The 14100-nt window shown below is 45.2% G+C and overlaps 1 protein-coding gene across 1 annotated transcript in view; it reads left to right on the top strand.

The window, feature by feature from the left end:
* The window catches only part of LOC132388717 (zinc finger protein 850-like), a 43813-nt gene that overhangs the window by 17943 nt on the left and 11770 nt on the right, over positions 1-14100 (top strand). Inside the window, exon 3 of the mRNA XM_059961102.1 lies at positions 4147-6182. Coding sequence (XP_059817085.1) covers positions 4545-6182 — 1638 coding nt within the window. The 5' untranslated portion in view covers positions 4147-4544. The remainder of the gene's footprint in view (positions 1-4146; positions 6183-14100) is intronic.

The raw sequence follows: 14100 nt of genomic DNA, 5'->3' as shown, positions 1-14100 counted from the left end.
GGAGTTCACCAGTTCAAAATTCCTATTCACTCCCAATTATTCTTTTAGCCAGAGGTTACACAGGTTCAAAATGAATTTTTTATATACCCTTAATTCGTCAGGAGGGTTCAGTGGAAATCTTTATGCCCAATATAGAAACTGGTGTTACCTGTGTGTATTGTGGCAATGCAAGAGGTGCTGGAGAATTTGTAAGTGGGAAGAAGTGGAGTAATATTTGCAAATCTGACTTTTTAAAGCATAATTTAGCAAGCAAACCACATATGGGCAATATGCAAAAGCTTTGATGAGAAAATCCTTCATTACCCGTTACAGGCCTGCTACATAGGTTGTGTGAGAGTGCAGATGAACTCGATCAAACCCAGGGGAGATCAAAGTACTTCTCAACAGTGATTTGCTAGCTGTGAAAACAATTACCTCTCTGTATAAAATTTACTGTGCACATGTCACCGAGTTAAAAATAGTGCACGGTACAGGATTTGAGTGCACACTGGTCATTACAAATTAGAGGGGACATTGGTGGGAAGGTGGTGAGACCTCCAGTGTCCCTGATGTCCTCACCTACAAGATGTGCACCCTGTACGTTAAGGAGATGGAACCTGAAATGGATGAATTCCGGATCATCTGGGAGTTGGAGAGGGTGATAGATATGACATGAAGAGAGGTGAGTTACACCCAAGGAGCAGGACACAGGAAACTGGGAGAGAGTCAGGAAGGGGAATGAGGTTAAATAGCCATTGCGGAGAACTCTTGTGCCCATCAAACACAACAAAAGGTAGACCACTTTAGAAACTGGTGGTGAAGGGGATTACCTGACAGAGAAAAGTCAAAGGGGTGATAGGGGATTCATTAGTTAGGGGAACAGAACAAGAGGGGACTGATATCCAAGTGTTAAGGCATGCTAGTGCTAGTGAGGGTGAAGCGGGAGATGTGGTTAAAATAAGCTGTAAGGGGAATGGGAGCCAGAATGACCAAACAGATAATTGAGAGGGTGAATTGAATTGAATTGACTTTATTAGATACATACTTCATAAACATGAGGAGTAGAAATCTTTATGTTATGTCTCCATCTAAATGTGCAATGTGCAATTTATGGTAATTTATGATAGATAGTTTGTACATAGGACAGTCAATATAACATCGAAATGGAATTGTATCAGCATGAATTAATCAGTCTGATGACCTGGTGGAAGATGATGTCCCGGAGCCTGTTGCTCCTTTTGCTGTGGTACCGTTTCCTGGATGGTGGCAGCAAGAACAGTTTGTGGTTTTGGTGAATTTGGTCCCTGATTTCCTTTGGGCCCTTTTTATACACCTGTCTGTGTAAAGGTACTGAATAGTGGAAAGTTCACCACTACGGATGTGCTGGGCTGTCCGCAACACTCTCTGAGGTTTCCTGCAATTAAGGAAAGTACAGTTCCCATACCAGGCAGAGATGCAGCCAGTCAGGGTGCTCTCAATTGTTTCCCTGTAGAAAGTCCTCAGAATTTTGGTCCCCATCTCCAACTTTTTCAACTATCTGTGGTGACAGAGGTACTGCTGTGCTCTTTTCACAACACAGCCGGTATGTACAGACAATGTAAGGTGCTTTGTGATGTTTATGCCGAGGAACTTAAAGCTGTTCACCTTCTTAACCCCAGATCCATTGATGTCAACAGGGGTTATCCTGTCTCCATTCTTCCTGTCGTCCACAATCAGCTCCTTTGTTTTTGTGACAATGATGGAGGGTTTGTTTCCTTGACACCAGTCAGATGTTCAGATCATAGATAGATTCAGCAGTTAGATGGTTGAGCCTGGTGCAATGAATGTGCTGAGCTGTGTATATCACAATGCAAGAAGCATCGTAGGAAAGCCAGATGAGCTCAGGTAGGGAATTATGATATTGTAACCAATATTGGGACTTGGTTGCAGCCAACAGTCTCAGGAATTTAGAGGAACAAATTTGTAGAGAGATTGCAGACCATGCCAATAAACAAAAAGGTTGATTCAGTAAGTGATTTTAACTTTCCACATATTGACTGGGACTCCTAAACTGTAAAGGACTAGATGAGGTAGAGTTTGTCATATGTGCCCTTAATCAATACGTAGAATTCCTGATGTAGAAGTGTGCAATAAGCTGTTAGGAAATGATCAGGGCTGGTGACAGAAATTAGTGATCATAATGCCATGAGATTCAAAGTAAATATGGAAAAAGAGAGGTCTGGACCACCGGATGAGATTCTAAATTGGAGAAAGGTCAATTTTGATGGTATCAGAAAGGATCTGACAAGTGTGGTTTGGGACAGGTTGTTTCCTGGCAACGGAGTACCTGTAACTGGGAGGTCTTCAGATGTGAATTTTTGAGGATGCAGAGTTTGTATGTGCCTGCCAAAATGAAAGTTGAAAGGTAACTGGTCCAGGGAACCTTGGTTTTGAAGAGAAATTGAAGCCTCGTATATATTATTCCACTAAATGCCTCAGACTGTTGGGTGCTACCGAGACCCATTAATGACTACAAGTCATAATTCCACGCACTGAGCTCATCTGAATTTTTTTGTTGTCTTTTGGTTTCTCAAAGCTTCCGAATATTTGTTCTTTTGTTTGCCCTCTCTTTGACATTTATGTTGGCTTTGGCTTCTCATTTTAGCCACAGTTCTGTCCTCCTGTCTTTCTGATGCTTCCACTTCTGTGGAATCACTCAGGTCCCAAATTGCTCCAGAAACTCCGGCCACTGCTGCTCAATTGTCACACCTACCCTTTACCTTCCAAACAAGTTTGGCCAGCTTCTCTGCCATATAAACATGGAGAAGTTCAGAAAAGAAACAGGCTATTTGTCCCATCTAGTCAATGCCAAAAAAGCATTTAAACTTGCAGTGCGATCTGGACCAGCTGGCAAAATGGTTTGAGAAATGGAAAAAGGAATTTAATGCAGACAAGTGTGAGTTGTTGCACTTTGGACTGACCTACCGAGGGAGGTCTTTCACAGTGACTGGTCGGGCACGGAGGAGTGTTGTAGAAGAAAGGGACCTGTTGTAGAAGAAAGTCCTTAATTCACTGAAAGTGGTATCACAGTTAGATAGCGATGGAAGGGAAGATTTTAGCCCAATGGCCTTCATGAACAAAAGTACTGACAACAATAGATGAATGTTATGTTGACTTGTAGAAAACATTGGTGAGGCCTAATTTGGAGTACTGAGTACAGTTTTGGTCACCAACCTACAGGAAAGATGTAAGGACTTTGAAAGAGTTCAGAGAAAATTCACAAGGATGTTGCCAGGTCTGGAGTACTTGGGTTATAAGGAAAGATTGAACAGGTCAGGACTTTATTCCTTGGACTGTAGGAGATTGAGGGGAGATTTGATTGTGATAGAGGGGCATAGATAGTGTAAATGCAAGCTGGCTTTTACCACTGAGATGGGGTGGGAGTACAACCAGAGGCCATGGGTTATGGGTGAAAGGTGAAATGTTAAGGGGAATATGAGGGGAAACTTCTTCACACAGACAGTCATCGGGGTGTGGAATGAGCAGCCAGCTCAAGTGGTGCATGCGAGCTCGATTTCAACATTTCAGAGGTTCATGTAGGTACCTGGATGGTAGGGGTATGGGAGTGGGCAGTTTAAATAGTTTAGCACAGACTAGATGGCCCAAAGGGCCTGTTTCTGTGTTGTAATTTTCTACAAGAATGTGAAATATTACAGAAATTCACTCTGTCTTTTTAACAGTTGTGCGGACCAACCACTCACCTCAACAGGAATTTTTAATATGGCATTAAAACTGTGGCACTTTACGTTAATAATACATAAAAGAAAATCCTAGATGCACATCAAGAAAGACTAATTGCATGAGACTGGTTTTGTTACTGTGGGGCCAGGCACCCATGCAGCTCAGCAGGAACAGGGAATAATACCAATGGAGAGAGTCTAACTCCACCAAGGTACAAATTGGAGATGACAGAAATGCCCCATTCTTATAGAAACAGGAAGAGCATCAAAGAATTGATGGTCATTCCAGATACCAGCACTCTGCCCAGTCAGGAGATGATTTCTCTGTCCAACTTGGGTAGAACCTCACTGAAACAGTGCGATACCAGGTCAAACCTTGGTAACTGAAGTAATCTCATCTGAAATGTTGTCCTACACCCATTGATGGGTTTTGTAAATCTTTTTACAGGTTAAAAACAAGAAGGAATTTGTCTCCAGGAAGTTAAAACACGGCACACCAGTTTTGTTGTCTCTGTCTATATTTAAGGAGCAAGGGATTCAATCGACCATCCTTCCTGCTCAACTGTGGGGAGGGATTTATTCGGTCATTTGACCAACTGGCAACCCGTCATTTTACACAGGAGAAAGGCTGTTCACCCGTTCAGACAGTGGGAATGGATTCAGTCGGTTATCACAATTGAAGGTACATCAGTAATTTCACACTGGGCAAGGCCATTCACCTGTTCTGTGTGTGAGAAGGCGTTCAGTCGGTCTTCCCACCTGTGGACACACCAGTCAGTTCACACTGGGCAGAGGCTGGTCATCTGCTGAACATCTGGGAAAGGATTCACTCTGTCATCTGACCTAATGGCTCACCAGCGTGTTCACATTGGGGAGAAGCCATTCACCTGCCCAGTCTGTGGGAAGGGATTCACTCAGCCATCCACCCTACAGAGTCACCAGCGAGTTCACACTGGAGAGAGGCCTTTCACCTGCGCAGAATGTGGGAAGGGATTCACTAAGTCATCCACCTTACTGGTACATCAGCGAGTTCACACTGGGGAGAAGCCATTCAGCTGCTCAGTCTGTGGGAAGAGATTCACTCAGTCATCCCACCTACAGAGTCATCAGCGAGTTTACACTGGGGAGGGGCCGTTCACCTGCTCAGAATGTGGGAAGAGATTCACTTATTCATCCACCCTACAGAGTCATCAGCGAGTTCACACTGGGGAGAAGCCGTTCACCTGCTCAGTCTGTGGGAAGGGATTCACTCAGTCAACCCACTTACAGAGACACCAGCGAGTTCACACTGGGGAGAAGCCGTTTACCTGCTCAGAATGTGGGAAAAGATTCACTGATTCATCCGCACTACAGAAGCATCAGCGATTTCACACTGGGGAGAAACCGTTCACCTGCTCAGAATGTGGGAAGAGATTCACTGATTCATCCACCCTGCGGAAGCATCAGCGAGTTCACACTGGGGAGAAGCCGTTTACCTGCTTAGAATGTGGGAAGAGATTCACTCAGTTATTCAATCTACAGAGACATCATCGAGTTCACACTGGGGAGAAGCCTTTCACATGCTCAGTCTGTGGGAAGAGATTCACTGATCTATCCACCCTACTGAGGCATCAGCGAGTTCACACTGGAGAGAGGCCGTTCACCTGCTCAGAGTGTGGGAAGGGATTCACTCGGTCATCCCACCTACTGGCACACCAGCAAGTTCACATTGGGGAGAAGCCATTCACCTGCTCAGTCTGTGGGAAGGGATTCACTCAGTCATCCAATCTACAGAGACATCATCGAGTTCATACTGGGGAGAAGCCGTTCATCTGCACAGTCTGTGGGAAGCGATTCACTGATACATCCACCCTACTGAGTCGTCAGCGAGTTCACACTGGGGAGAAGCCGTTCATCTGCTCAGAATGTGGGAAGAGATTCACTGATTCATCCACCCTACGGAATCATCAGCGAGTTCACACTGGGGAGAAGCCATTCACCTGCTCAGTCTGTGGGAAGGGATTCACTCAGTCATCCCACCTACAGAGACACCAGCGAGTTCACACTGGGGAGAAGCCGTTCACCTGCTCAGAATGTGGGAAGAGATTCACTGATTCATCCGCCCTACTTTGTCATCAGCGAGTTCACACTGGGGAGAAGCCGTTCACCTGCTCAGAATGTGGGAAGAGATTCACTGATACATCCACCCTACGGAAGCATCAGCGAATTCACACTGGGGAGAAGCCGTTTAACTGTTCAGAATGTGGGAAGAGATTCACTCAGTTATCCAATCTACAGAGACATCATCGAGTTCACACTGGGGAGAAGCCGTTCACGTGCTCAGTCTGTGGGAAGAGATTCACTGATCTATCCACCCTACTGAGTTATCAGCGAGTTCACACTGGAGAGAGGCCGTTCACCTGCTCAGAGTGTGGGAAGGGATTCACTCAGTCATCCCAACTACTGGAACACGTCAATTCATATTGGGGAGTGGCCGTTGTTATGAATCCCTAGGTTTCGTTTGCTGTGGACTGTCATTTTAAGAGAGAGAAATTAAGAAGTCTGACTTGCAGCTTGTTTACATCGCTCGCAGCTTGTTTCGTTTTAACCGAGGACACAGACACTCAGAGTCAGACGGAGACGGATGAAAAATGAAAGGATTGAAACCAGGGAAATAGTGGCCAAAGGTCACTGTTTAGAACATTCCTAGGCCCACAAGGGTGGGTTAATTATCCATTCGCCGTACATCGAATGTGTGGTTGTCACCTCATTTAACCCATAGGAGTGGATCTGATTTGGGATATCCTGTTTAGACCACTTATGTGTTAACCCTTGCCTGTGTGTGATGTGGTCATTCATTTGAAGATGATACCCCTCATGACAAGTCACATTCGGTGATAATTCGTATGTAGATTTGTAAAGATGATGGATAAAATCTACAGCAACTGTTCTCTCATTTTAACACTGTGGAACCTGCAGAACAGACAGACAGACAGACGTACTTTATTGATCCTGAGGAAAATTGGGTTTCGTTACAGCCGCACCATCCAAGATAGTGTAGAAATATAGCAATATGAAGCCATCAATAATTAAATAATAATAAGTTAATCTTTGCAAGTGGAAATAAGTCCAGCACCAGCCTATTGGCTCAGGGTGTCTGACACTCCGAGGGAAGATTTGAAAAGTTTGATGGCCACAGGCAGGAATGCCTTCCTGTGATGCTCAGTGTTACATCTCGGTGGAATGAGTCTCTGGCTGAATGTATTCCTGTGCCTAACCAGTACTTTATGGAGCGGATGGGAGTCATTGTCTAAGATGGCATGCAACTTGGACAGCATTCTCTTTTCTGACATCACTGTCAGAGTGTCCAGTTCCACCCTCACAACATCACTGCCCTTACGAATGAGTTTGTTGATTCTGTTGGTGTCTGCTACCCTCAACCTTCTTTCCCAGCACACAACAGCAAACATGATAGCACTGGTCACCACAGCCTCGTAGAACATCCTCACCATCGTCCGGCAGATGTCAAAGGACCTCAGTCTCCTCAGGAAATAGAGATGGCTCTGACCCTTCTTGTTAACAGCCTGAGTGTTCTCTGAGCAGTCCAGTTTATTGTCAATTCGTATCCGCAGATATTTTTAATCCTCCACCATGTCCACACTGATGCCTTGGATGGAAACAGGGGTCACCGGTGCCTTAGCCCTCCTCAGGTCCACCACCAGCTCCTTAGTCTTTTTCACATTAAGCTGCAGATGATTCTGCTCGTACCATCTGACAAAGATTTCCACCATAGCTCTGCACGCAGCCTCATCTCCCTTGCTGTTCGACATAACTGCCTTCTCTTGACATTTACCCTAAATTACAAATATCTCTCCCATCACCTATTTTGTGGATAAACTGAACTTTCATACTTTACAATCTCAGGACTCCAAGCCTTGTTTCCCCTGAGCTCAATAGTTTGGGAGTTAAATTTACACACATATATACACATAACACTGTTAATTTTCTTTTAACTTGCTTAAGTTACTATATTATAAGTGGATACTAATAAGCATTGTGGTTTTCACATCAAAAACAGACTCCAGTAGTAGTCTGTTGCTGCTGGTTCGTTTCTGAAGCGTTACGGTTCTCCTGCATCTGGGTTATGATCAAATTTGAGGATTGATTAATTATCAATTTCATTGGGGAAAACTCTTTTGATTTATTTCTGTTTGGGAAATTTGCAGCAATGGATGTTGATCGATGTCAGGAAGCGCCAACCTCTGAGGCATTAGAGGACGCCAGAAGGGTTGAGTTGTTGAGTATTGCTGAAAGGTTAAAACTTGTTAAGGTGAAATTGACAATGAGGAGGGCACAGATGCAGAGGGTGATAGCTGAACATTATGTATCTGAGGGTGTGTTTAAAGTGGAGGAGTTGGAGGTGTTTCCTGAAAGTGAACCTCGTGAGCTTGAGCTCCAGTACAAGTGAGAAAAATTAAAGATGGAGGCTGCGGAAAGGCAGAGGCAGTTTGAGGCTAGAGAGGCAGAAAAACAGACAGAAAATTGTCTCATAAAGTGTGATAAAGGGAAAGGCTTAGCATGCCTATACTGCTTTGCCAGTTGATGAAGCAGCTGATTTTTTTTTATACTGCACCAATCATCGCCACTGGGCTATAAACGTGCAGGAGCAGTGTGTGGTTCAGTGCTTTGCTCAAAAACACTCACACTGCCTCGGCTGAGGCTCGAAAACATGACCTTCAGATCACTAGTTCAACACCCTAACCAGCTGGCCACGCACCACACATTATGACCTAGTGAAGCAGGCTGTGCTCAAAGCTTATGAGTTGGTCCCAGAAGCATAAAGGCAAAAGTTTAGAAATTTGAAGAAACCTGTGAACCAGACTTATATGAAATTTGCTTATGAGTAATTTGTGTGTATTGCCCGCTGGTGCACATATAAAAATGTAAATGATGATTTTAACAGCTTGAACGTGTTGGTTTTAACTGAAGAATTCAATAAGTGTGTCCCTGATGACATAAAGACATATTTAGATGGAAATGATGCTGCCACTATGCAGGAGTCTGCTAGATTAGCAGATCAGTTTGCTTCAACTCATAAGCGTATGGTTACCCTGAATAAGAGTTTCGAAAAGAGTAGCAGGGATGACCAGGGTAAACCAGAAATTAATGCTGGGATTTGTCACACTTGTCAAGTTTTGGCTAAACCTCATCAGGTCACCCCAGTGGCCCCACTGTGGTCTATACCTGCATTCTGTGAACCCTTTTCTAAAGTTATAGAGAATTATGTTGGCCCATTGCCAAAGACTAAAGCTGGCCATCAGTATCTGCTAACTATTATGTGTACTGCGTCCAGATTCCCAGAGACAATACTGCTCAGAAATATTAAAGATAAAACTGTGTCGAAGGCTCTTACTGAGTTTTTTTTTACTTTATTTGATTTGCCTCAAGAAATCCAGTCTGATCAAGGAAGTAATTTTACATCTGGGTTATTCCAGCAGGTAGTTTATGAACTGGGAGCAAAACAAATTACATCGTCTACATACCATCCGGAATCACAAGTGGCTTTAGAAAGATTTCACTCTACCCACAAAACAATGATTAAGACATACTGTGTTGAAAATGGAAACGACTAGGATGAAGGAATACATTTGCTTTTGTTCGCAGTAAGAGAGTCGGTTCGGGAATCATTGGGCTTTACTCCATTTGAACTCGTATTTGGACGCAGAGTGAGGTGACCTTTGACCTTGTAAAAGGAGCGGTGGATTGATGGGGATGTACATGTTAACTTGTTAGACTATGTTTTAAATTTCAAAAATAAACTACACCAATTCTGTGGTCTAGCGAGACAAAACTTAAAGATTTCTCAAAACAAAATGAAGTGTTGGTTTGATAAGCAGGGTTGTGAAAGAAAATACCAGGTGTGAGATAAGGTGCTTGCCTTATGTTGACGAATCCACTTCAGGTGAAATTCAATAGACCGTATGAAATAGTCTCTCAATTTAATGATGTGAATTATGTTATTACAACACACAACCTACGTAAACTAACACACCTGGCACACATAAATATGATAAAGCCTTGTTTTGACAATCAGGCACCATCTGTGAGTGTTGTTGTCAAAACATATGAATCTGGTAACACTGAGCTTGAAACAATTGACTCGTCTGAGACTTTTCACAAGCCAAACATGGTCCCAGTTAGGCTAATGAACTCCGTTGTTCCAGAAAATATTGATAACAAGTTGGCTCATCTGCAGCCAAAGCAACAACAGCTGAAGGAATTAATTCTGAAGTTTAAAGATTTCTTTTGCGATGTTCGCAAGCAAACCACGGTCTCATTACATGATGCAGATATTGGTCAAGCCAAACCGATTAAACAACACCCATATCGCATGAACGTAGAGAATGTAAATTGGCTGAGCAATTGTTGTAAGCGTGGAAACAGATTCAGTAGGTCTCAGGGGCACAGATTATGGGAAGGTAAATGAAGTAACAAAAACAGATGCCTATCCTATCGCTAGGATAGATGATTGCATCGATAAAGTTGGAATAGCTAATTTCTTACAAAGATTGATCTGTTGACAGGGTATTGGTGTGTTCCATTGACGGACAGACATAGAGAAATTTCTGCCTTTGCGACACCATCTAGGTTGTATGAATACAATGTTTTGCTTTTTGGAAAGAAAAATGCTCCAGGAACATCCCAGAGAATGATTAATTTTGAAATTCGAGGGTTAGAACACACAGATGCCTATATTGATGACTTAGTCACAGGGAGTGACACTTGGGAAGAGCATATCTCTGATTGGTAAGAAGGCTCTTAGAAGGTTTCTGGGAATGGATGGATATTATCGTAAGTTCTGTAAGAACTTTGCTGCTCTCGCTCTTCCTCTGACTAATCTCCTGAAGAAGGGTGAAAAGTTTGTTTGGACTGAACCTTGTCAGGAGGCATTTGATCGATTGAAAGATATTATTTGAGATTAGGCCAATCAATGTAGTATTCTCAGCAAATTTAATTAGCAGATTGGAGCTGTGGGTGGCAACACAAGTCATGGGTGCACAGAGAGTAAAGGAGAGGGCCAAAGTGACAACCCTGTGGGGTATGTGTGCTGAGGGTCAGAGAGACAGAGGAGATGGAGCCCACTCTTACCACCTGCTGGTGATCTGACAGGAAGTCCAGGATCCAGCTACACAAGGCAGGGTGAAGGCCGAGGTCTCTGAGCTCCTTGTCGATACTTCATGCCTTTGTATGGCTACTGCTCTGCCCATGACTGCAAGGAACTGCAGAGAACTTTGGAGAGCAGAGAACATCAGAGAAACAAGCCTCCACTCCATGGACTCTCCCTACACTTCCCCTCCCTCGGAAAAGCAGGCCATGTACACAAAGAACCTCATAACCTGGACATTCTTGCTGCAAACCCGCTCCCACATTGGCGGAGAGATACAAAAGCCTTAAAGTCCGTAACACCAGGCTGAAGGATGGCTTCCTGTCTGCAGTTATAAGCCAAATGAATGATAAAATGGACTCGACCTCACAATGTAACTCGACGTGACCCTGCACCATATGTCTATCTGCACTGCACTTTCTCTGCAGCCATAATACTTTGTTACAGTTATTTTTTTGTTGTCTATGAGCTCAATGTACTGTTGTAATGTATCGATCTGTGTGGATGGTACATCAGGCAAGATTTTCACTGTAGCTCAGTACGTGATGATAATAAACAAATACACCACTTTAATTGTGTGGAAATATTAGACAGACTGAGCTTCTGCTCCGGAACCACAGAAGGAAACTGACCAGTTGTCATTTCTGTGGAAAGCAAATATATGGTAAATGCTTCAATCTCCCATTACTATCTGCAGTAACTGGGATCAGGTGACCGGCGGTGGGTCTCCCATATCAATATCAGAATCAAGTTTAATAGCACCAGCATATGCCATGAAATTCGTTGTCTCTGCGGTAGCAGTAGAACCTAATTAACAAAAGATCTTAACAATTGTGACTTAAAGTAAGTATATGTATAGAAAGTACAAAAATATTAAAAAAATGTAATAAGCTATTCTAATTGTGTAAATGTAATAATCTAATTTAATTGTGTGGAGCTATTTGATCCGGATCTCACTGCGTTGTCTGAAGGGGACAAAGGTGAAGCTACATGTACACGTAGAGCAGTGACCCGCAAATGCTGCAGATCTGCAGAAAAACGTGAACAGGAAACGGGATCAGGTGACGGGTGGAGGGTCTCCCTCCTGAACTGGTGACTCTGCTCCTCGGCCCTCACACACTGCCCGACCCATCCGCCGCATTCCCCACATTATTCCATATTTACACCAGATACATGTCTACTTTTCCACACCATATCTACCCCGATCCCTTTCCCTCCACCCCCAGGTCACAGAGTCACGGGCTCGATTCCCATCCCCTTTTTCAGAGACTGGGATCACTGGTTCAACCGGTAATGATGTTCTGCATTTCAATGTGTTCACCTCGCAGTCCTCGATTCTCTAAATGACATTTAGAGTTACCACATTTGATCTTTCTTCAGGTTATGACCCCACCTCTCCAGGGATCGGTCAGGTGAATCTTCATTGCACTCTCTATAACGAATACTCTCTAACCTCATTGTTTATGGAATTAATTTCCATCTTCTGCAGCTCCGTGTTGCCCCAACCACTGAGCTCCCACCCCTGTCACTATTTTCACCTTCCACCTCCCCCCTCACCTGAATCCACCTCTCACTCCCCAGCTCATGCCCCATCCCTACCCCTCACCTCTTCTCTATTTCCCCTCCACTCTCAGTCCAGAGGGAGGGTCTCGGCCCGAAATGTTTACGGTCCATCTCCCTCCACAGATGCTGTCCGACCCACTGAGTTCCTCCGGCAGTTTGCTCTTTGGTCTGTATAACCCGTGTTAATATGGGGAGCGGGATTTTACACCATATTGCAGGGTTAGGGTTAATGGACTTTTCGGTGAGACGACAACATTAATCAGGGGTTTCATCACTGAATCCAGTGTTGTGGGATGTAAAGTCCCCTGTTATGTGTACGGCTGTGCCGTGTTGTTGGTGGAGTGGGCAGCGTGGTGTTTGTCTCGATTCGGGTCACAACACCAGAATTGCCAGCGGGGTCCACACACAGTGTATTAGTCAACAGAAAACCTCTCGTCCCTGCAGTCTTTGACTCCTGGTAAACTCAACACCCTGACAGTGTGGACCATAGATACCCCTTCCTCTCAGAGTCAGGGGATCATTCAGACAGCTGATCGCTGAGAGGAATTATATTTATTGGTCATTAAAGTTTGCCCAGATTCGTTTGGACGGATTTGATGTGGAGTTCGGGGTGTCACAGTGACAGGCCCGGACGGCCGAACTCTCTCCGTTGTCCAAACATCCTTCCAGGTGAGGCGACACTTCACCTGTGAATCTTCCGGGGTCGCCCGTTGTGTCCGCTGCTCCCGATGCGGCCGCCTCGACACTGGTGATACCGGCTCCTCCGCAGTTTTGTCGGGTAGGAGTGTTTTTTTAACGGGTTGTAGCGCCTCATTTCCTAGCGTATCCGAACCGACTCACAATTAGATAGCCTAAGGGGGTTTGCGAGCACAGAGCTTTGGAGCCTCTTCGCCATGGGGGGCCGGTTGACAGAGGCTTAAAAGTGAGGCTGAAGTTTTCGAATAAAGTTTTTCCTTCGACTGCAGTTACCGACTCCGTGTCGTAATTTTAGCGCTGCTTGTAGCACACCGCTACAATTGGTGACCCCGACGGTCCAAACGATTTTTGGACCAGAAATGACCGACGCCGCCTCTGTTCATGCGGTTTCGTTGAAACTGCCGGGTTTCTGGACACAGCGCCCGGACCTATGGTTCCAGCAAGCCGAAGCCCAATTCCACGTTCGCCGGATCACCTCAGAAGACACCCGCTACTACTACGTGGTGGGCTCCCTCGACCAGGACACAGCTGCCCAGGTCGCGGAGTTCGTACAGTCGCCCCCGGCAGACGGCAAGTACACGGAATTCAAAGCTCTGCTCCTCAGGACTTTCGGACTCTCACGGCGCGAGCGGGCTGCCCGTTTACTGCACCTGGACGGCTTGGGCGACAGACCTCCATCGGCTTTAATGAATGAGATGTTGTCTCTGGCCGAGGGACACACCGGCCTCATGTTTGAGCAGGCATTCCTGGAGCAGCTGCCCGAGGACATACGCCTGCTGCTGTCCGACGCGGATTTCAGTGACCCCCGGAAGGTGGCAGCCCGGGCGGACTTGCTGTGGAACGCCAAAAAGGTGAGCGGGGCGTCCATCGCACAGATCTCCCAGCCACGCTCCGGGCAGCAAACCAGTCCAGGCCCGGCCGCAGAGCCCACTAACCCCCGGCCCAATGACCACTGGTGCTTCTACCACCAGCGGTGGGGCGCAGAAGCCCGCCGTTGCC

The sequence above is a fragment of the Hypanus sabinus genome, unplaced genomic scaffold (genome assembly GCF_030144855.1).
Source record: "Hypanus sabinus isolate sHypSab1 unplaced genomic scaffold, sHypSab1.hap1 scaffold_386, whole genome shotgun sequence".
Classification (NCBI taxonomy): Eukaryota; Metazoa; Chordata; class Chondrichthyes; order Myliobatiformes; family Dasyatidae; genus Hypanus; species Hypanus sabinus.
This window is presented reverse-complemented; position numbering and strand designations above follow the sequence as displayed.